General features: G+C 38.6%; 1 protein-coding gene across 1 annotated transcript in view; it reads right to left on the bottom strand.

Annotated features, from left to right (window-relative positions):
• The window catches only part of LOC140136007 (apoptosis-inducing factor 3-like), a 32,744-nt gene extending 17,758 nt beyond the window's left edge, over nt 1-14,986 (bottom strand). Inside the window, exons 1-2 of the mRNA XM_072157716.1 lie at nt 14,845-14,986; nt 8,187-8,328 (exon numbers count right to left, since the gene is read on the bottom strand). Coding sequence (XP_072013817.1) covers nt 8,187-8,328; nt 14,845-14,881 — 179 coding nt within the window. The 5' untranslated portion in view covers nt 14,882-14,986. The remainder of the gene's footprint in view (nt 1-8,186; nt 8,329-14,844) is intronic.
• Between the last annotated feature and the right edge of the window lie 10,576 nt (nt 14,987-25,562).

The following is a 25,562-nucleotide window of genomic DNA, read 5'->3' as shown; positions in this document are numbered from 1 at the left end:
TGTGCTATCTACTGCTGATAGCATTGTAGTCATGTGCTATCTACTGCTAATAGCATTGTAATCATGTACTACCTACTGCTGATAGCATTGTAATCATGTGCTTTCTACTGCTGATAGCGTTGTAATCATGTGCTATCTACTGCTGATAGCATTGTAATCATGTGCTACCTACTGCTGATAGCACTGTAATCATGTGCTTTCTACTGCTGATAGCATTGTAATCATGTGTTTTCTACTGCTGATAACATTGTAATCATGTGCTTTCTACTGCTGATAGCATTGTAATCATGTGCTATCTACTGCTGATAGCATTGTAATCATGTGCTACCTACTGCTGATAGCACTGTAATCATGTGCTTTCTACTGCTGATAGCATTGTAATCATGTGTTTTCTACTGCTGATAACATTGTAATCATGTGCTTTCTACTGCTGATAGCATTGTAATCATGTGCTATCTACTGCTGATAGCATTGTAATCATGTGCTACCTACTGCTGATAGCACTGTAATCATGTGCTTTCTACTGCTGATAGCATTGTAATCATGTGTTTTCTACTGCTGATAACATTGTAATCATGTGCTTTCTACTGCTGATAGCATTGTAATCATGTGCTATCTACTGCTGATAGCATTGTAGTCATGTGCTTTCTACTGTTGATAGCATTGCATTCATGTGCTTTCTATTGCTGATAGCACTGTAATCATGTGCTTTCTACTGCTGATAGCATTGTAATCATGTGCTACCTACTGCTGATAGCACTGTAATCATGTGCTTTCTACTGCTGATAGCATTGTAATCATGTGCTTTCTACTGCTGATAGCATTGTAATCATGTGCTATCTACTGCTGATAGCATTGTAATCATGTGCTACCTACTGCTGATAGCACTGTAATCATGTGCTTTCTACTGCTGATAGCATTGTAATCATGTGCTTTCTACTGCTGATAGCATTGTAATCATGTGCTATCTACTGCTGATAGCATTGTAGTCATGTGCTATCTACTGCTGATAGCACTGTATAATGTGCTATCTACTGCTGTTAGCATTGTAGTCATGTACTATCTACTGCTGATAGCATTGTAATCATGTGCTTTCTACTGCTGATAGCACTGTAATCATGTGCTATCTACTGCTGATAGCATTGTAGTCATGTGCTATCTACTGCTGATAGCATTGCATTCATGTGCTTTCTACGGCTGATAACACTGTAATCATGTACTACCTACTGCTGATAGCATTGTAGTCATGTGCTATCTACTGCTGATAGCATTGTATAATGTGCTATCTACTGCTGATAGCATTGTAGTCATGAGCTATCTACTGCTGAATGTGATGATAGCATTATAATCATGTGCGTTCTACTGCTGATAGCACTGTAGTCATGTGCTATCTATTGCTGATAGCATTGCAGTCATCATTTCATGTGCTATCTACTGCTGATAGCATTGTAGTTTTGTATTATCTATAGCATTAGTATAATGTGCTATTACTGATAGCATTGTGTAATGTGCTATTTACTATTATATCACTCATACATAAATTCTAGACAGTTCATTGGTTGATTACCATTTGCCATTTTTACTATCACCCCCTCCGTGTGATAGTCTTTACTATCATAGTACTCTGCCGTAGTGCGCCTGCGCCAAGCCGTGCGCTGACTCTTGGACTCGCCGATTTAGTTATGGGGTGGACCCCAAAATGTGAAGTATATCACGGCAAAACATGGTGTTATGTTGATGGAAAAATGTATTTCGTACCTTAAATAGTATTTTAGTAATAGAATTTATGCATGAGTGATATAAAACAAATATTAACTGTCTTAAATTTGTGTAATGGTCGAAATATAATCACTCGGTGAAAGATGCATTGTTCCATTCCACTCGCTGTTCCGGCTCGTGGAATGGAACAATCCATCTTTCACCTCGTGATTATATTTCGACCATCACACTCATAGACAGTTAATATTTGTATACTGATAGCATTTCAGTATATGCTATCTATTGCTGATTATAGCCACATATGAATGTTATACTTTTGATAGCATTGGAATCATGTAAATTTTACTTCTACTGGTGAAAGCATTACAGTTGTGCTAATATCATTGTGGTTGCACCCTTTCTACTGATGATAGAAATGAAATCTATAGCTAATTGCATATCCCAACTACTGGTGACCTGTAAGTGCAGCCATGCGTTATGACTGAATTAATATTATGTTATGCTATCTACTCATATAAGCCATATCAACTGATGCAAACATTTGCATGACAATATTTATCAATGTCTCAATGCTGTAAGATCCAATAGATTTAGGGGTTGTTTACTCACTGTAATAACAGACACATTTCACTACTCAAGTTGACAAGTACTTTCATGGTCGACGCCATTTTATCTTGTGACCTTTGTTGTAACCCTAGCAACCAAATAGATGGCGCTATACTGTTTACTCTCAGAGGGGTTGGTAAGCTTGAACATTACATCTCTCCCTTTTTAGATAAAAGTCACTTTGCTTATTGTAAACACTGAATGTTAATGTCCATGAGTTCAAGAGTTCTCAACAAATTGTTCACTGTTAAGCAACTTGCATAGTGCTATGAACTTGTAAGTTTATACCAGGTTAAATAGCAATGTTCATTAAAACTCAGAAGATGATCAACATACTTTGAGTCTGGTGTTTTTGTAATGACCTGTTTTGCATTTTTTTTTTTTTTTTTTATAACACCAAAACAATTAATACAACGTGTTCCAAAAACTCCAAAACAACACTGAGCACAACTTGCTCAAATTATCAAACTTTGGCACTTGGTATCTTTCCAGTGCTAAGATAAAGTTTAAAGTCTCACAACTGGTACACATGTCTTGTGCACTTTAACTATCAATTTTCAAAGAACAGTTTCAAACAGGGAACTTTGAACATGACGCGATTACGCCAAATGCGCTTACGCACCAAAACAACCTAATAACATGCGCTTTACTTATGCGGGTAAATATAAGTATGCACTTTACAGAGTGTTACGCTTTTAGAGCGCTAGGTAACATAACTCTCAAGTTTCTTGGGTGGCTGTCTGATCCTTGTGGACCGTCTTGGTTGAGTTGTGCTGAGTTGAGATGGCTGCAATTCAACAGATGGTTCTGCTGGAGTCTCAGCTGCTGCTGGTTGATCAGAAGTCACAGGGAACATTGAGGCAGGGGTATCTGCATCTGGGAGTTCCACAGGGTCGTGTGTGGGGACCATTTCTAGATTCATGGGAGTGTCTGCAGGAGTCTCTTGAAGAAGGATACATTCCTTGTAAGTCTTGCCTCACCTCTTTGGACAGTTATAGCGTTTCCTCTCCTTTCAACTACTATGAAGGGATGAGGATTGTATGGTGGATCGAGCATGTTTTTTCTGTTCTGTTTCACTAACACCCGATCACCTACTTTGATGTTGGATTCAGTCACATGGAGATGCTTGTCGGCGTTTGCTTTGATTTTGCCCTTTTGTTCAGCATCTCTACTGCGAATTTTGTCGTTGACAGTCTTTGTCGGGACTTGTGGAAGGGTCGTTCTCATCTTTCTGCCGTTCAGTGCTTCACTGGGCGAAACACCTGTCGTCGCGTGTGGGGTAGCACGGTATTGGCGAAGAAAACCCCACAACTCTTGCTTCCAGTTGCTTGCTGTCCGGATAGCTTTCACCAATGTTCTCATAAACCGCTCAACTTTCCCGTTTGCTCGCGGCCACAACGGTGTACATTTACGATGAGTGAAACCGTAGAATTCTGCGAACTTAGTAAATTCACTGCCATTGAACGGCGGTCCATTGTCCGTCGCGTATTATTTCAGGGATACCCTGACGAGCAAATACTGCGTCTAGTTTAGGGATTACCGATCTTGCTGACGTGAGCTTACTATTTCCACTTCAGGAAAACGACTAAAGTCATCAACTATCACGAGCAAGTATTCACCAGTCGGAAAGGGACCTTTAAAGTCAACCGAGACTTCCTGCCAGGGACCATCCGGTAGTTGAGTCATTCGTAGTGGCTCAGGAGGGATCTTTCCTGGCGTTGTCGCTGCTTGACATGGGACACATCCGCGAACCTTGTGTTCAACTTTGGAGTCTATGCCGGGGAACCATATCTTTTCACGTAACAGTTTCTTTGTTTTAACGATTCCTTGGTGCGAGTCATGTGCAAGATCGATGGCTCGTTCTCTCAGGGCTGACGGTAGAACTAATCGCGTATCACGTGGGATGACCTCATTGTCCAATACCATAAGCTCGTGGGCGTATTTGCTTAAAGTCACTGATCGCGTTGTCATTCCAGTCCTTTTCTTTTCCACTTAGAAGGGCTGCTTTGATCTTCTGTAGTGTGGAATCATGTTTTGTTGCTTCGACGACTTCCTCGTATGTCATTGCTTTTGGAACTGCGTTATGACATACGTAATGAACGTACTCATCAGATACTGATGCTTGCGATGCAAGGTTAGGGTCGGTGTGACTGGGTGGGTGCCTGGACAAATAGTCAGACGGATTGTCTTTCCCAGGTTGATAGACGAGTGTGTAGTCATACTGCTGAAGTTTTAACAACCACAGTTCAATGCGTGCATTTGGCTTTGAGTTCTTGTTATTAAACAATGGCAGAAGTGGCTTGTGGTCAGTACATACTACAAAATCACTACCGAACAAGTACATGCGAAAGTGCAAAATTGCCCAAGTCACGCTAAGCGCTTGGCGCTCAATTTGTGAGTATCTAGATTCTGTATCCTTAAGCGCGCGCGGCTTGCGTGACGCTACCACGTGACCTTCTTGACATAACATCGCTCCTAGGCCGCTGGGGCTGGCGTCCCACAACAACAGTTGATTTTTGGCAGGGTCAAAGTACACGGTTACTCCTGATCCAGCGAGGGCGCTCTTCAGATTATCAAAAGACTGTTGTTCATCGGTTCCCCACTTCCACTCTATATCTTTGTGGGTTAGCTGGCGCAAGGGAGCGGTGATTGATGCGTAGTGTGGTATGAACCGGGCGACATATTGTGCCATTCCAAGCAAAGACATGACCTCTTTCGCATTGCTAGGGGGCGCTGCATTGACTATAGCCGCTATCTTTTTGCGGGTCAGGGTGACGCCTTCTGCGCTGAATACATGTCCGAAGAATTGTACTTTGTGCTGCGGCGTGCACTTGCTTTTTGTTTAAGCGCGCGTTACATTCGCAAGAAGTCGCTGAAGCACCGCTGCAAGATTCTTGTCATGTTCCTGCTGCGTACTGCCATAAACAATTATGTCGTCAGACATGTTGCGACATCCATCCAAACCTGCTAACATACGCGCTACCGCATTTTGGAAGATTTCTGAGGCGCGTTTACCCCAAACATTAATCTTTTATACCTGTACAATCCTGAATGGGTTGTAAACGTGGTAATGTACCTACTCTCTGGGTGTAATTCAAATTGATGGTAGCCTGCTTTTAGGTCAAGTGTACTAAAGACAGTGGCTCCGTTCAAATCTGTGATAACTTCCTCAATGGTAGGCATGGGGTGTTTTTCACGCTGTATTGCCTGATTTGCTTCCCTCATATCAACGCACACGCCAAGCACTGATTTGTCTTTTTAGGCACTATCACAACAGGGCTAATCCAAGGTGTTGGACCTGTCGCGCACTCGATTACATCATCATCGAGTAGCTGCTCAATTGCTACGTCAACATCTTTTCTCACATGAAAAGGAATTCTCCTATGTTTTTGGATTTTTTGGCTGCACGCTTTTCATCTATGTGCAGTTTGATCACCTCATTTTCCACCTTACCAATACCATTGAAAAGATCATCATAACTTGCTATCATGTCATCAGTATTGTTTGTGACTGAGACATTGTTTGTGATTTCAATTAGCCCAAGCTCAGATGAAGTTCTAAATGACAATAAATTGCCTGCGCTGCCCTCTACAACACTGAATTTGGTTGTTACCTGCGCATTTCCAACACTTACACGCGCTTTAATCTCACCAATGACAGGGAGGGGAGCTTTTGCATTATAACCAAAAACCGGCGTACTTGATTCTCGCAAGCTGGTTGAGGGCGCACTAGTTTCCTTGCGGAGGCGATTAAAGGATCGCTATCCATGATATTGACACTGGCTTGTGAGTCAATACCGGCTTTTAGGACTACGCCGCCAATTACCATGTCGCATGAGGGGAGCCGATCTTTTTACGCGAGCTGGTGTTTGCGAACACGTATTCTGAATCGTCATCCTCTTGCGCGTTTGTTGCTGCGCCTACAGATGAACTTGCACTTACTGCGTTTGCTTTTTTGAAGATGAACTATAGCAGTATTTCTCAAAATGATTGCTCCGCCCACACGAGTGACATATTTTACCTGCTGCTGGGCACGGCGATTGCATATGCGGATAAACGCCACCACAATTCCTGCATTTGTTTGACGCTGGGCATGGCGATTGCGGATCATGCGGCCATGCGCCACCACAATTTCGGCATGTTTTCTTTCCTTTGCGCTTTCCTGATCGCGCGTTAGCTTTGTTTGCGCGCTGCTCATTTGATCTACGGTGTGCTTTAGGCTTTCTTGCACCTGCACTATGCACAGTGGCAGTATTAGGCTCGGCGTGGCTGTATCTGACATAGACATCGCTTTCATTTGTGCTTGTATGTCCTCTAATTGCGCAGCTTCGGACAAAAATTGAGCGAGTGTCCACACCTTCTGCACAGCTTTTTCCTTTAGCCTTGCATTGTCCACAGTTAGAATTAAGTGTTCCAAGATACGCTCATCATGATTGTCACCAAATTCACATTCACCTGCTTTTTCTCGTAGTCGCGCACCGCACTGAAGCAGTAGATTCACCAGGGTAGGGTCTTGTGCTCGAGAAAAGGTATCTCGCATGTTGTTTGTTCTTTTTAGGAAGGTAGTACGTGTTCAATTTAGTTCTCAGTTTTGTGTACACATCACCTTCGTCTGGGTCTGGCAGAGATTTCGCCAACCTAGCTATCTCCTTTCCCCCGAAAATTATGATTGCATCTTGCTTGTCTTGTGCCTGTGTTATTTTGAAAAATCTAAACTGTCTCTCAATATCCTCGATCCAATCTTGCCATGCAATGCCCGTCGATATTTGGTCGTCGGCATGAGTGAACGGGGCTATTTTTAGATTTCTCGATTCAGTGACAACAGTTATTTCTTGTGCCATTTTCACAGTTACTCACAGTTACAAAACCTCTCTTGGATCACTACTAGATGCTGAAGTATCTTGCATCCCATTCCCATCGCCAAAAATGTAAGATCCAATAGATTTAGGGTTGTTTACTCACTGTAATAACAGACACATTTCACTACTCAAGTTGACAAGTACTTTCATGGTCGACGCCATTTTATCTTGTGACCTTTGTTGTAACCCTAGCAACCAAATAGATGGCGCTATACTGTTTACTCTCAGAGGGGTTGGTAAGCTTGAACATTACAAATGCATCAGCAAATTTTGCCACGAGAGCACTCTTATAATATTTCCCCACAGAATTGATATTTGGATGTACCAATTACATCAAATTATCATAAAACTACCATCTACATCAATATCTGATCAGGGGCAATTTATAACACACAAAGAAAATAAATGATACTGTAGGCCTACCATATACACACATGTAAATTGATTGCTTAAATTTTAATTATGAACCATCACCTTTGACCCAACGGCTGATAGTAACAATGTTCATTTAATTGTTGGGTGTGGCCTTCTTATCTTGAAATCTGTTTTTTCACTTTTATTTCCATTATATATAGGCCTGCATGCTATGCTTTTAAGCCTGGCTTGAGCATTTTCTTTGAACCTGGACTGCCTGTTCCCATCAGGACCCAAGTGCCTCTCCAAACAGAGCAACCGTTCAAACCCCCGGGGTACTCAAGTTTGGTTTGGGAAGGTGTGTGCTGCTGAGAATTTGAAAGTAGACCCATCAATATACCAAATATCAAAATTTTCAGCTAAATTTAACACAAATTGTTGCAGTTTAACAACTTTTTCCCCAAATTATGGGGCAATTTCAAAACTTGTGGCCACAGTGAGACCAAATTGGGAAAAAAGGACCCATCCACATACCAAATTTGGCCTAGAAAGGTCAAAAATGCTACCCATGTTTGTGGTGCGTCCCGTATGGTCATTTGTACTGAGTACACCCTCCCATGTTTAAACCAACCAATAAACAAACACTTACTCTCCATCTTTCATGTCCTCCACCTTGCATACCACTGCCTCTACCGTACCACCTGGTGATGAAGCACCTGCAGCTTTCTTTGACCCACCAGATGCTCCTCCTCCACCTGATCCCTTCTGGTTCCCTCCATCAGGGGCATCACCTGGGTTACATAATACAGGAGAATGTTAAAATTGAATAGTAATGTGACATGATCAAGGGGAATGCATCAGATGCCGCTAATATTGTTTTTGAGATATTGGCAAAAAAATTCTATTGTTTCCAGCCATTGATAAATTGCTCATAACTCTGTAACCAGATGTCCGATTTTGATGGGTTTTGCATCAAAATGTAGTATTTGTAAATTGCCAGAAAAAGATGTAAAAAACTAAAAATTGGAGACATGCGACTCATTCCCTTTGATTGATCATGTCATGTGTGTGCATGCCATTTGCACAAAGGGTAACACTAACAGCATAGAAGTGACCAAAATGTCAAGCTTTATTATCGATGATATCTGCAACTAATATAATTTGTATAAGATAATTCATAAAACATGTCGAAAGTTTTGTTAAAATTCAGGTTGACCCTTACTTAAGAACAAAAACTGATACATATTTAATACTGTACACAATTACATGTATAATGAATTAAATTTGGTGTAATTTAAAGGTTTGGAATTAAACAAATATCAAGAATGTAAATTACTTTGTAAATTAGTCAGCAAGTTCGGTGAATAGCTGGGTCAGTCCATGTCAAAACAGACTGAGTGTACACCCACCCTCTTGGATTATGCTCTCCTTTGGCTCAGGGGTACCTTTCATGGACCCCTAGGTGAGGTCACAAGAAAAAAATTCAAATTCAATTTAGTTTCGAATGGCGGGCCATCTAAGTTTGGCGACCTTGACCAAAATTGGGAATTTAAGGTGTCCAAATGACAAAGCGCTCTCTTTGAGAGGCATTTTCTTCTTAATTAAATCAGTTGTGACCCTCTTTTTGAATGTGGTCACTCACTGGCTGTGTCTGAAATGCCTAATGCCAAAAAAGATTGATTTGAATTTCGTTGGGCTTTCAGAGGGGTCAAAATCAGCACTTCATACTGTTCAATCAAATTATCTTTGATTTTGAAGGACCCATGATAATGCCACAGTGCACTTATAGGTCCTAATTATGTTCAGAATGGATTAACCATGTGCCAATGTCTATGAGCAATTCAAAAAAAGAGAAATTTCTAAACCCCTACAGAATTTTAGGCCCCCTAAAGTGGTTCAGCCACAAATGGCGCTTAAAATCGGCAAATTTTGACACCTAATAACTTTAGGTGTACACCAGATATAATTTCTAGTATTTTGCATCTGAAAGAATGTAGTCTAATGTTACTAGGAACATAAGATTTGTTTTGTATTTTTTGTGTTTTGATACTTTCAAAAAGGTCGTTGACCTATGAACATTTTTCGTCATAGCGCCCTTCTAAAAGGTCTGACACATAACAAACTATACATTTTTGGAATCCTCATGACCATACGAGTAATTTGATATATTACTTGACATAATTCGGAGCATTCTGAAAATTTGACCCCCATAACCTGTACTTTGCATATGCATCGTTGCCAGGAAGTGCATTTTTGACCCCCTTAAAAATCCATACAGAGGATTAGAAAGTAGTTTTTTCTTATTACTTGACTCAAGAGCAACTTGAAATATCAGGATAAATAATACAAATGGCTATAAAGTGATCAAAAATATAAAAAATATCATACTAAAATTGGCATTTTGTACATTATCCTGTATGCATGGTATATGTTAGGCAAAAATGACTATTTTTGAAAGCGTCAACTTAATACTAAAACACAAAAATACAAAACAAATCTTATGTTCCTAGTAACATTAAACTACATTCTTTCAGATGCAAAAGACTAGAAATTCATATCTGGTGTACACCTAAAGTTATTAGGGGTCAAAATTTGCCGACTTTAAGTGCCATTTGTGGCTGAACCACTTTAGGGGTGGCCTAAAATTCTGTCGGGGTCTAGAAATTTCTCTTTTTTTAATTGCTCATAGACATTGGCATATGGTTAATCCATTCTGAACATAATTACATGTAGGACCTATAAGTGCACTGTGACATTATCATGGGCCCTTCAAAATCAAGATAATTTGATTGAACAGTACGAAGTGCTGATTTTGACCCCCTCTGAAATCCCAACGAAATTCCGAAATCTATCTTTTTTGCCATTAGGTATTTCAGACACAGCCAGTGAGTGACCACATTCAAAAAGAGGATCACAACTGATTCAATTAAGAAGAAAGTGCCCTCAAAGAGAGCACTTTGTCATTTGGACCCCTTAAATTCACAATTTTGGTCGAGGTCGCCAAACTTTGATTGCCCGCCATTCATAAGCGAAATGGAATTTGAATTTTTTCTTGTGACCTCACCTAGGGATCCATGAAAGGTACCCCTGAGCCAAAGGAGAGCAAAATCCAAGAGGGTGGGTGTACACTCAATCTGTTTCGACATGGACTGACCCAGCTGTTTACAAGTGTCACCTATTGGTCAAAAACTGGCACTTAAAAGAGTAGTCTTTTCAACATATAAATCGCTGAAGTACGTAGCATGTGAATGCAATTGCAAGTAGGCCTATGGTGTTAAATTGATCAGGCAGTCTGTTTTTCATTTGATCAAGCTCTGTCATTTCTGAAAAAATGATGAATATATGTACTATTCACAGTACAGTCTAATTATCCTTTCAATTTGCATCTTTTGAATGTGTACCTGCAATTTTGATTCAATTGTTTTTTCAATTTCAATTCAACCCTGACAAATGAGGCATCAAAATACAATTCACAATGACATTGCGATATCTTATCAGATATGTGAGGTGTGCTTATGTAATTGTACAATCTAAGATATTTATTCAAATGGACCAATTTGTAGGAAGAAAATATATAGTCAATGGCTTGAGTGTTCAAATAATTAACAAACATAATACATCATGTGCAATATAATGCACCTTTGCACCATTGCCCTTGAGGTCAGAAAAGTAAATAAATCTTATTCCCAGACTTTATTCATTCATAAATCTTGGTATCAATGCTTTATCACAGATCACTGATCAAATATAATCCTTATCAAAATGAAAAGCAGCCACTACCGCTGGTAACTGCATTGAGTCTATGTTTACATAAATTTAACAAGATATAAATAATTGTTAAATTAAAAATTACAATTGAAATGTGTGATCGGTGCACCGAACATTATAAGCCAAACAAAGTATAGGCAGTATGTGATCCATCACATCAACTTGAAAAAACAGGAGTTGTTGGAAACCAACATTTAAAACTGTTAGATAAAATTAAAAGGCACATGTATCTATAAAAAAAAATAATAAATAAATTTGAACCGTATTTGTCACATAAAAACAGCACAATATCAATAAGCAAGACATCATTAACACAAAAAAAAAATAGAAGTTCTTTAACTTGATTTAAAAAAAATAAGAAATCTAAATGTCAATTTTTGAAGACAAAAGGAAACTATAGTTTGATCAGCTCGCAATAGGCGGGAAATGTTAGGCTTTTACCACTACGCCAAAAAGTAGGCCCACGTTAAGAGTGCTATTACATGTAGTTGAACTGTCTGGTCTTTATTTTGTGTGTTAAAGAAAGTATGTAACTTGAATTAATAATTCGGGATGCTTCTGGCAAGATGTCACAAGAAAATTCTTAAAATAAAATATTTTGAAATTAATCTGTGATGTTATACAAGGCCCGCTGATTACAAGCTCAAAGTATAATTATGGTGTTTTGATGCAATGGGTCACATCCTCGTCGGGCAGGAAAATTCTCCTGTGTCATTGGCCCCAGAACATGTTTAAAGCAAAACCTCCTATGTATCCTGTTGCCAGTTTTTTTTAAACATGTTCAGGGGCCAAAAGCACATACATTTGTAGGAGGTTTTTCTTGCCCAACAAATAATATATATTTAGGGTCAGTGGCTCAATGGGCTATTCCAGTTGAAATCCAAACACCCCCTATATATCTTAGACATTATCTTAATTTTCCACACAGGGGGTGTAGATTTCAAATGGAGTTACCCATTCAAGTAACCCCATTTGAAATCCACACTCCCTGTGTAGAAAATAACGGTCTTGTCTTCCATAGGGGGTATGGATTTCAACTGGAATAGCCCATTATTGTAATAATAGGGGGTGCATGGATTTCAACTGGAATAGCCCAAATTTTAAACCTATATATGTACGTGCCCAACTACACGTAAATGACGATGTCTGATTCAAGGTCAGTGGTGGATGTACTATTACAATCAGAACTCCCAGGTAATGCTTCCATACATAAAATAATTATTTAACAGGTTCCGCTGATAATGCATGCCATAAAAACCGCCAAGTAACTGTCTAGTACAGTACAATATACATTGTATGATTGTAGAAACCCATTAGCAATATTCACTTCCTGGAATGTAATGGCCTCCCAGAAAAAAAAATCTAATTTAATATTTTTGTCTTGCTTTTCTGCCTTTTCACAGATCTTAAATAATTAAATTCATTTCACTGTTTTGATCATGGATATATATATACTAAACTAAAATAAAATGAATTCACCTTATGGTCAGAGAACAAACAGGATAATTTACTTCAAATTTAATTTGCCGTTTGGCTTTTTGATAAAAAAACTGAAAATAACCTGAACTTGTTGAAGCTGAGTGATTAAGCATGCTTATTAGCAATGCCAGTAGGTCATCTTAAAAATATGAAGACCCAATAAGGAATCTGAAACCCCATTTTTCCACTATTATTTGCATTTTGAGGCTTTAAATCACATTTAAAATATGGTCTGGTCAAACTTTAAAAAAAACTACCAATATCGTACACTGATCCACATTTGTGACACTTTGCATGCTTTGTAAAATGTCAGGCTTGCAGATAAACAACAGGTAATGCCATAGATTGATGTTGAAGTCAGCATTTTATAGTCTTGCTGACTTACATGGGCCTGCAGTGGGGCACATCATCCATTTTTGGTAGGTATGCTCCTTCGTAATTCAGAGACGGTGGGTCTTTAAAAGCTGATGGCAGTTTATGGCATGCATTTACAGTGTTTAATAATTATACTAGATGGAAGCATTACCTGGGAGTTCTTGTAAAAGGGGGTCTTTTGGAGCTGCGAACAGTCAAAATCAAAATTTTGCCTTTTTTCTATGTCGAGCATATCTAGGCATTAACAGCTAGGAGATAACGCTGACAAAACTTTGGCCAGGCACAAGTGACCTGGTGAAGGGGGTCACCTTACATAGCTGGTTGGGGTGTTTTTACAAGACAGGCAAGTAGCTGACAATCGGGTGTTACCCTGATCGGTCTTTTTTATCATGGATCATCTGCCTCGCCATTACCAGATGAACCACAGGGAGAGGGGATTTTGTTTTGTTTTTGGTCTTGCTGGGAATTTGAACCTGGAACCTCTCACATCAAAGGCAAAGACCTTAACCAGTGTGTCACGCTGCTCCCCTTTCTTGGCTTTCTGGTTAAATATCGCCTGGAAAGAACATGAGAAATGAGTAATTTAGAGGTCTTTCAGAGCTAAAATTCTCAAGATCAGGGGTCTTTCAGCATTCTGTTTTGATAAAATTCAAAGGCCTTTCAGAGCTGCACGGTCCAAAAACATGGGTCTTTCCAGTGGAGCATACATGTACCTGGATGGTCACTTGTGTACATGTAAAGTGCCCTCCCCAGTGGTCACAATTTGAATTGTAAAATGATCTTCTTGTGGAACATGTTTTTTTCTGGCCTTTTTCTTTCTCTCTATATCCTTTCTTTCTTCTTTATAATTTCACTCCTTCCTTCCTTCCTCCTTTCTTAGTTTCAATTCTTTCTTCTTACCATGCTTATCTGCATCAGGGCCTTCACGATCACCAAGTTTCGTCTCAGCTGTGATTGCATCTTCAGTTTGGGCATTTGCTGTCACAGCATCTGTTGAGCCGCACCCACCCATTATGATTGTGTAATCTTGCAGCTCGTCAAAATACTTGTATTCTTTCCTCTCCCATGCTCAAAATGATTGCACAAAATTTGCGTATCTTTATTCACAGTAAAGACAAAATTAATTTTATAAAGTTATATGCCCTGAAGAGGGGGTGATGAATCTTGGCTGGGTTACCATGCTAGTACAAGACGATGTGCTGAAATGGTAAAAATAGTGCCCTACAGAAAAACCAAATTATATCTACCTTTCTCTTTACACCACATGTAAATTTTCCATACCATTTTCATGGTTTTCATGCCATTTTGACTCAGATTTCCACACTATAATTTGGTTCACCTCAAGTTTGGTAATGACGTCAATGCTTTGCACGATTGTGCCGCAATTGTGCCGACAAGACGAACCTGAACGCGGGCGTGTACACTCAGTGCGTTAAAGTTTACGCATGTGATTTGATACTGCGGCGAGCGAAATATGCAGGTACGTCACTACCAAACTTGAGGTGAACCAAATTATATAAAGCCAATTTGGGAAATCTTTCCAGGACTTAGTTCCAGTCAAATGTGTGATTTTGATACAGGTGGCTGTTCCCCCTTTCACCAATACTCCCACATTTGTATTATGTGCATGGTAACCTGCTGGCCAATACCACCACCCCATCCTTTGAAGTGCTGCATGGTCTTACCTGATGCGGATCCCTTTTTTGATGCAGCACCACCCATGATAACACGCAGGTTAAACTACGAATACGAAACTACTTCAGTTCAACTTTCTACGAACACATCAGACTGCGTGAGTGGATGCATTAGGTGAAGGTGGATCATGCAAATGAAAACGGCAAATGGAATCAATTACTATCAATATAATTATGTATGATGATGAAAAAGCACACAAATGAAGTTTAAGCTACTTGTAAGATATTCTATAAATTAACAAGAGTCAACTAAACTAAACTAAACTAAACTAAACTAAACTAAAATTTATTTAACTAAACTATTAAAATAAACTCAACATAACTACTTTTTTCAGGGGTAGACAAAAGAGCAAATAATCAGCTGGCCCAAGGGCCAGCTGGGAAGGTTTCCATTATTATAACACATATTATAAAATACATTGGTTTTCCACAGGGGCGTAACCAGACCTGACCTTCCGGGGGGGCAAGATTGAAAAATTTCCCAATTCTTGACCAAAAGTCGCGAGCGGCTTGCATGGAGCGTTAAACGAGTGGGGTCAGGGGCAAAGCCCAGCGGGGCTTTCAAGGGGCGGAGCCCCTGAAGCTCCTGGTTTTTGGCATATATTAGAAGCTAAAAATCAGTGTTTCAGAGTACAAATTTCAAATTCCTCTTTCTTTCCCTTTCTCTTCTCCTTCCTTTTCTCTTCTCCTTCCCCTTTTCCCCTCTTTTTTCTTTTCTTCTTTCCCTTTCTCTTCTTCCCTTTTTTCTCTTCTCCTTCCCCTTTTTTCTTCCCTCTTTTTCTCTTCTTTCCCCCCTTCCCAATTTTTTGCTCTTCTTCCCAGTTTTTTTTGTGTCCGAGGGCAGCTCTCGCCACCCCACTGGTTACGCCACTGGTTTTCCATGCATAAAATATAATAATGTGATAGATGAAGAAGTAAACATTAGTTTTGTTTTGTTTTACATTTTGCTAAAATCACATAAAAATACCTGTTTGGGGGCCAAAATGTGATTATTTTGACTGAACATTAAGCAAAAATTCAGAACACTTTCAAAATATGTTTGCCAAAAATTCATCAAATTTGTGCAAAATTTTGAAGCTTTGATATTTTAGGGTTATTTTAGCCTTTAAAAAAATTAAAATCCATCCGGCCATCACCTAACCAAAAAGAATTTTCTGGTTTACCATACTTCAACATTGCTATTAAGCAGGTAACCAAGAGGTTACATGAATTGACGAACCTCTGTGTGATTTAGTTCTTGATAACATTCCAAACTTACAAAAAGCATGGATGTTTTTTAATGAGAGGTCACATTAGAACCATTTGCCATGGTAACAATATTGGCACTTTTGGTTTTTTCCTAGACAGATTTTTTTGTATGTCCCTTACCAACAATGTTTGACACAGCTGTATGACTATGAGTATTACAAGCCTTATCCATGACCATAAAAACAACTTATTTTAATTAGCGCAATCGCTGGCTCTTCATTTTACAGGGAAACAGGCATACATGTATGAGCTGACATGCAATAATTATGTATGAGGGGGCGGGGGCAAATTTTAAAATGTCCTGCCAAAACAATCCTCCCGTCTCACTTACAGCCTGCCAAAACTTACTTCCCCCTCACAGCCTCCGCCAGGGCTGCAGACTCTCACGCATTGGGCATGAGTCTCATGCATGCATTGGGTCACTTTCTCACGGTCTCACTCCAAGGTAGAATAATCTCACACGTACATGTAAGTAGTAAATCTCACACATAAAGCTTTCAAATTAGTAACATGCATCGGAAAAATTATTTGTTGTCCCTACACCTCCCCCACTTTTCAGTGGTTTTCCGTGCCTCAAATAATAATGGGTCAAAATGAACATTGTAGTCGGCAAATAATAATTCCATCCCAGTACCCCTCTGTTCAACAGTGTTTCACGCCAAGCAATTCCAAAAGTTGACAGCCTTGGCCTCAGCCTCCCAAAATATCCTCGCCCCTTCCCCCTTTGTACAAGCCAAATTTTTGGGAAACCAATTTACAAGTTACTTTAAAATGGTCTTAGAATCGCCCCTGTATAGCAAGTAGGAAATTTGGCATCAATGTATTACTTATCCCCATCCGTTCCAGCCTTTGCAGATTGGACCTGAACAATATAATTGAAAACTAGGTTTCACGCTGACACGCTCAAAGCTCGTGCCCACAAATTGGATGTTGCGATCGGAGGGAACTGGGCCAGTTAAACTGCTCTCATGCCTTTTGAGGAGAGCAAGCAAGAGCAATCACTCTCTACTGCTCTCCTTAAATCTGATAGGAGGGTGATTTTTAGCTCTACTTAGTTGACCAATGTTCTCTCCTTACATTCTATTGTGAATGGCCCATTTCACGGTTAGGCGCCACTTTTTGATTTTCAACGTATCTGGCCTGGTGTGTAAAAAATAATGGGGTTACAGAATTGACTGTTGGTGATTTTTCATTGTCTCTGTATAGCCTACCTCCACTAGCTTAATCGGCCTTTCTGCTTTTATCTTTCAGGGTGCACAGGGGTCAGAAGTGGTCAAAAACCACATTTTACTAACAACCTAAAAACAGACATTTATTTTCCAATGCTGCCACTTTTAACTATGTTGAGCCTACCAGCTGCTTTTGTTGTTTTTATGTAATGAACAAGTTGCACTATACAGCCATACATGAACAAAGTAGTAGTTGTCAGTTAAACTAGCATGAGAACCATTTAAATCTCTGAATTTGGATGTGACATTTTCCGTTCACATCTATGTACCTTATTCAATGTGGAATAGATCGACTAATACTTTACATGAATGGCAAACTAGTGTGTTTTAGTAAAGTTCAGAGTCTTGTTACTATTTGTTGAACAAATTACACTTGTTGCTCTTAATAAGTAGATACAGCAATATTTTGAATTTTTGCCAACAAATTCCGTTCACAATTTTGTCACATCCGATTAATTTTCCAAATAGTATAATTTATTAACAAATAAGTGGCAGAATTTGTTCTCCTTGATTTTTAAAAATCTCCTGCTATGAGCTATCTAATGACACCATTTAATGAAAACTCCTTCATCAACTTAGCTTGCAGATGTCATTTCAAAGTTTCCGTTCACATGTGTCACATCCATGGTACCTGTCACATCCAAAATAGTTTCTTCAAAGAACTAAGACAGGAATGGGACTAGGATGCCAGTTTGAAGTTATTTCATTACAGGTTTGTGGGGATCAAAAGGCACAATAAGTTTTTAATTCAGCATGCCTTCTTTAATTGTGACAGGAGATTCAAAAAGCTTCAATTTCCGTTCACATGTCACATCCTCAAAATTAGTAGTTTTTAGGCCAAAATACTTAAACAACATGATATTTGACTTTCTAAAATAGGTTTATTATTTCATACATGTCACATATGATTATTTCATGGCTTTGTTGTTGTCTTTTAGGGGACAGTTTTGTATACAATTTACAGAAGCGGATGTGACATTTTCAATTGTGAACGGAATATTTCAGTATTATAAACATTTTGCTTGGCAAAAATATAAAGGGTCAGGAAAAACATTTTAGCATTGCTCAATTCAATAGAATCTATCAAAATATATGTGTTAGAAGTGCTTTAAAGCTTATATTTTGACAAGCAAACTGTTTATAATAATGAAATATTCTGTTCACAATTAAAAATGTCACATCCACCTCTATAAATTGTAAACAATGTTTTAAAATGAACACTAACACAGGTTAATATGTTTCAATATATCCCATTTAATTTACTGAGTGTGTGAAAACTCTTTGAATCATTATTTTCTGAAACATACTCTGCTTTACAATGTGTGGTTTCCGTTCACATTGACATCTGTCACATCCAAAATTGCACAAACATAAGAATCTTGAATTTGACCTGTGCTTTCAAACTGGCTGATATTATTTGTGAACATTACCCATATTATGACCATCAAAGCTGTGAAATATCAGAGTCATTCATTGATTATTAAAATTGTTGAGTAAACCTTTTCATGTCAATTTCCCTTTCTTACCACAAAAATTACATGTAAGTGGCCATAAATTTGTCATTACACAACAAAATTTGCCCAAATTTGGTCAGAAGAGAGCCTATGACATACTTGTTTATTTTAAATATCTATTATATATGTATTGGACAGTAAAAGTATAAATATTCACTACTCAATATTTATCAAATTTGTTAAAAATTACATAACATGAGATAATAAATTATAATTTTCTTCAAGAAGTAGAGAGATTTAAGCTGGGAAATGATATTTTTATGAAAATCTGGTCTTATGTGGAAAAGAAAACCCCAATTAAATGAAATTTAATCCATTTTGAAAATTTCAAGTTTTTTTCACCAAAAGTGGCGCCTAACCGTGAAATGGGCCGAATGCAAAACAGCTCTCCTTGAAGGCTCCAGAAAAGCTATGTTACAATGCTCTCCTGCAAATTCCAAAAGACAGCCCATGGTTTCTATGATGCCAGAGTATAAATGTTGGGAAGGTCTACATCAGGCCTTCTCAACTAGTTTATTTGAAGTGCCAACTGGAAAATTTGAGTGATCCTGAAGTGCCAACATATCAAGGGAGGACCTTGCGACGTAGCGTGTATGTATAGCGGTTAATGGTTAAGGTGTAGTGGTGCTTTATCGAGGGTCCAGGGGGGCAGCGCCCGCCGAAAGCTCATGGACTAAAGGCCAAGATTGGGTATTTTCACCCCTTTTTTGTTCAAGATTTATGTGAAAAAAATTATTTAAATGACCCTGCGCCACTTGGTGCGCCACTTCGACTGACTCCAAGCGCCACAGGTGGCGCACGCGCCGCCAGTTGAGAAGGCCTGGTCTACATCATGACTGAGGTAAGTTGGATAAAGACTAAGTACGGTATTACATTATTGATGCTATGTTTACAACTTCCCAAGTTTCTTCATTTGTACAGCAGATATCAATGCACATTACATGTACCGGTACCGGTACTGAAACTCAACATCCCAATAACGACATCAATGTCAGGTCTGGACTTTTACACACACGCCATTTCGATGCTCATTTTCGATGTCACTCTATTTGACAATTGTAGCCTAAAGCCAATTTTATGTGCTCTTCACACAAATTTGTTCTACTTTGCACCATTTTGGGCACCTTCCTTCATAATTTTAGCTTAAAATAATATGGCAAAAATGTTTGTGCTTTGCGCGCATTTGAACCATAAACTTATTCTGTCGCCAAGGTGCTGGATTCACTATTTTAAAACTTTAAAAAAGAAGACAACAAGTTTTTTCCAACCCCACTCCTCCTAATAATTAATGTCCACATAATCCACTCATAAACAGAAATCTATGCCACTGTTAATAAAGAACAAGTCTCAAGCAGGGCTCAGATCTAAAATGCCTGGCTAAAATGGTTAAGGGGATACTACAACCCTGTGGTAAATTTGTGACTATTTTTGTATTTTACTCAAAAAGTAATAACAAACTGGTAACAAAAGTTATAAATGTATATTATTGGGGCAAGGAATCCAATTACTACACTGGAATTTCAGTGTTTCAAGACAACTCGTTCAGTATATATGATCGGAAATGAGGTACATTCATGCGGTACCGTAGGGGAGATTGGGGTTAGTTGAAACATTTTTCACAAAATCGTCTTTTTAACGCAAACCGATTACTTTCAAGAAACACTAACCATATCAGTATAAACATATACATACATGCTACAAATACAGCCTTAAACTTTATTGGACCTGCTTATGATTATTCATATAATCCAATTTGAAAACTTGAAAAAAAGTGTTTGGGGTAAGTTGAAACATAGGGTGGGGTTAGTTGAAACACGGCTTGTAAAAATTTCAAAATAATTATTATTGTGTTGTTAGGGTTATACTTCCCTTGAAGGCACCCTTTAACATACAATCAGTGTGAAAAAATGAATAAATAAATATGTGGGAGTGCGGGTCAATACTTTGGACACAAGGTGACGAGTGTCACCATGGACCAAAAGATGAGAAGCCTAAAATATTATAAAATGTACTTTCTGTGTGCACTTTTTGCTTGTATTATTGCTTTTTAACCATATTAAAGCAATATTGAAGAAATGGAAAACATGTTACAAATTTTTAAAAAGTCAAATTTTTAACCATATTTTTCTATGCGATTTTCACGTGTCAACTAACCCCACCTCAAAAGTTTCAACTAACCCGATGCCTATTTTTCCATTTCAAAGTTCATTACACAAAATAAGAAATACAATAAAACTTTTATTTAACATTATTCTGGGACTTACTACTAGTGCTTATGATACTCAAAAAATAATCCCCTGAATCTTCAAACAACATGGAGATAACGCATCTTTTCGAGGGGTATAAAATTAGTCAGCAAGTCAAAAACAGATATTCCTTTCCCAAGCCAACACTGGTGGGGCATCAGTGCTGTTGCTAATTTGGTGGATGACCCTTACTAATACCTATTACTAGGTGCCAGTATTTTACCAAATTAATTTTTTGTGTCAGAAAAAAATACAATGTTTCAACTTACCCCACGTTCCAACTAACCCCAATCTCCCCTGTCTTTCTTATCATAAATAATGTTCCGCTTGTCTTGGGTCACTGAAATTCCAGTGTAGTACCGTATTCGTCCGAGTATAGTCCCACGTTCGAGTATTTTTTTTATTTTTTTTGTTGAAATTCGAGTATAATCCCACCCCCCAAAAACGGGTGGGACTATACTCGGACCAATACGGTAATTAGATTCCTTGCCATAACTTTTGTTACCACTGTGTTATTAGTTTTTGAGAAAAATGCAAAAATAGACACAAATTTATCGAGGGGTGTAGTATCCCCCGTTTAACAGCTCACATAAAGTCTACGGTAGGCCTATGTATATATATTATTATAAAAAATATTAAAAGTTTAAAACTTACTAGAATTATTGTTCCTGGCTACCATCATGACATTGACCATAGCTATTGTCTATCTTCTTTTTCGTATTTATATATGTATATTGTTAATGTAAATTTGTATTTTAACATTAACAGGCTTGTAAAATTTCTGTCAGGCGTATAACTTTTTAGACTACAAGCCCGATTGGTTAAGAGCCAAAAAAAAGTTACGACCCAGCCCTAATGATCATGTAGTCCGAATAATCAGACCCAGAACAAAATATTAATTTCTGACATGATCGTGTACTGGGTCTGAACTGTTTCCATATGAAATCTTGATGGCAAATTGGACAATAGAAGCACATGGTTCTACGTGACAGCTTTTTAATCCCTATTCAGGTTACGTGAATCGCGCTATTGTGGACCATCCTTCTGATACTTGAGTGTTTGGACAAGCGGAACGATTTTTTGTCTACCTGTTTGTAAACAAACCAGGAGGTCGAAATCGTCCTCCTCGCCGAATACGAAAGTCAGCGTAATAGTACGGCACTAATCATGCTAATGATCATGTTGAGTTAATTCAGTAACGTACTGCAACCAGAACTATAACTCAACTAGTACATGTATACGTATACGTATACGTTTAAACAGGTATGACACAAGCATGCAAGCTTTGCCATGCTACTTTTTAAGGATACCTGATCTACTTTTTTTAAGCTTACCTACGTGCCCTTGATTGAAGTTCACAAGCTTCGTTACCGTTCTCAGCTTCGATCTGTAACCATTAATTTTTGTTACCACATTATTTCTCTTGACTTTACAAGTGAATTTAGTCGATGAACACGTCACGGATAAACTATTTTAAGGAATTTTGCTATCACACCTTTCAAGTTTACATGCACTGCGCGCTGTACAGCCGCTCGTAAAATGTCAACAACAAACAACAAAACACATGCAGGTAGATCAAACAAGAACTGTCTTTAAAAAAGATATTGGCGGCAGTTTAGGTATGGCCCCGGGTGCAATTTTTTCACAGGCGGCCGGGCCGGCCTGAGTATATTGAGTATATTTAATATACATCATTTTGCTTTATTCCATTTTTTAAATAACTTATTACGGAATAAAGTAAAATGTACTTCAATGATTGCTATTCTCAAAATTTGACAAAAAAGTAGGGACCCGAAACGGCAAAACAACCGGGAAACTTGCCGAAACATCACATAGGCATATGCCTATAGTCTGATATATATTTTATACATGACAGTACAACAAAATCATTTTACCTTGTAACGCCCGACTTTGGACTCGGGTAAAATAGACACAGGTAAAATAGGCCCTAAAAATAGTTTGGTATCATGGTAAATGAAATAGCCTAGGCCTAAAACTATGGTGACGTGAATGCGGATCATGAATACAATAGGCCTACATTTAATACCGGTAGCTTGTGCAGCAGGCCTGCAATCATTTTATTCAACTGATTTGGTCATAAACATTTTATTTTTCCAAATGAAAGAAAGCTCATATTCTAGCTTATTCTACCTGATTTGGGAATAGAAGTTAAGATACCGACTCAAAATATTGCACCATCAAGCGACACTCAAACATGTTACGGAGTCTATGGAAGACTCAAGGTCCAATAATTCGAAAATAAAAGATTTTTGATCGAAAATCCATGTTTTTCGCGTGATAGGCCTAAACATCATGAACTTAGTTTTTCAATGGAAAATCAAAGCTTTTCACCGATAAACTTAGTTTTTCAATTGAAAATCAGTGTTTTTTCGGCGAAAATCCAAAATGTTCACCGACTAAGTTTTTCAATTCGAATTAGGCCTAGGCCTACTGGAAATTGATAAATTTGATTAAAAAACTTGGTCTTATATCGAAAAACTTGCAATGTGTTTATCGATACAGATTCGTAAAACTTGAGATTTCCAATTAAAAAAAACCCGATTAGGCCTATCGATTGAAAAACTTAACTTCAGACCGAAAACCAAGTTTTTCAAACTGAAAAACTTGAATTTTTAATTGAAAAACTTGGTTTGTCGGCGAAAAGCTTGGATTTTCGAATTACTGGACATTGAGCCTTCCATAATACTCAGTAGCGTAGTCAGTGGGAGGAGCGGTCCCCCTCCGAAAATCATGGAATGTGCCCATCGGTACATCATGCAGGGGTCGTTGGCCTATAAAGCATATTGCACATGCACATTTACGCACTCCGCATGTATTTCTCCCGGTAAAGTCGTCAGTTCTCTTGGCCGAGGGAGATCAGAACACTCGTCACTGTGATAATTTTGCGGGTATTCACAAGGTTGTGTGAATTGTGTCCCACTACCTTCTTGCTATAGTCCAATGACCTCATTGGCTGTTACGAACTGCGAAAGTCGATTCAAGCTGAAGGGTTCGAGTTCGAGAACCGCCTTTGTTTAAAACGCGAATGCAATCATCACTGCAACCTTTGAACGTTGCTTTCTAAATCAGTTTCAGCCTGGTACAATATTTCAGTAGGCCTACACTCAAACAAGAACAACAATAGTTGTGCTCTCCTCAGCAATCCAACAGATAAAACTACAGATCTCGGGTGCATCTCGCGATTACGAGCAGTAACTTGGTCACCATCATGGCGTGGTTGAGATATTGAGCTTGGTGGTGGTGGGTGCGATTCCACATCATTATCACTACCACTGCCAGAGAGACAACAGCTGAGAGTTGTACCGATGAGGATCATGGCTAAGAAAATGTAGGAGAGGATGACCTGAGAGCAGAAATGTTTATACAGTTTGTATTGGCAGAAGTCATCACTCTCGGGGTTATTGTTACGTGTTGGGCTAGCTGGCTGGCTGTTTTGTACCAAACCGTTCCTGTCGAAATGGGAAAAGGTTTAAAAATAGTTAAGCGAAAGAGAAGATTACCGAGTGAGCTATACTTATTCAACCGGTTATTCTGTGGTCGTATACAGCTGTTTTGCACGTTATTATCATGTTTTTATCCTAATATTAATATTGATACATACATCCATCGTCGTGGTACGGTTCGGGGTTTGTCACCACTCCCCGAATAGGCCTAATGGATACCACATCTGCTTTTTAAAGGCAATTCTTGTAGAACATTAATCAAATAATGGGATATTCCAGAAAATAAGTGCACACAATAAGTAACTTTTTAATAAAAGAAATATCTGGATTTCCAAGTTTGCTTTTTGAAAACCATGAAAACAACTGGAATTCTATAGTTGCCAATGTTACTGGGAAAAGTTTGGAAATCCAATCAATTGAATGAAAAAATCACTCACGGATTGACCCAATTGAGCCCCTCAAACGGAGGATTTCCAATTTTGAACTCTATAGGGGGTGAATGTCCCAATCGATTAATCATGTCAACACAGGTTTTTTTTGGTTTTTTAAATCTTACTGTGTTCATAAATAAACAAGAAAAAATATTCAAACTTTGAAACCATTGTGCTTGCGCCTTGAAATATGAACTAATTAGTCTCAAGCCCAGACTGCATGTGGTTATCACCAAGGAGTTTATATCCCCGGTTTATATAGGACTAAGGAGAGGAAATAGATTATGTAACGCTTATTGTTCCTTTGTGCCAATTGGAGTTCCCGACACGCTATTCATCGAGAAGTACCTTTTGTTCGAGACAAAGGGCTTCCGCCATTAAATCGGTAACTGATCTGACCAGCGTATTAACGCTATAATAGGCAGGCTACTGTCAATAAGTGATGAAACGAAAGTCACGTAAAAGCGCCTATACGAACGAGAGGTACCTTTTGTACTAGTCCATCCCAAGGGTGTGCGTGAGTTGTCGCATGCACACAAAACAGAGGTTAACCTACAATACAAACCTATTGCAGCGC

Source organism: Amphiura filiformis, chromosome 16 (assembly GCF_039555335.1).
Source record: "Amphiura filiformis chromosome 16, Afil_fr2py, whole genome shotgun sequence".
Classification (NCBI taxonomy): domain Eukaryota; kingdom Metazoa; phylum Echinodermata; class Ophiuroidea; order Amphilepidida; family Amphiuridae; genus Amphiura; species Amphiura filiformis.
The sequence above is the reverse complement of the archived record's forward strand: the minus strand, read 5'-3'. Positions and strand labels throughout refer to the sequence as shown.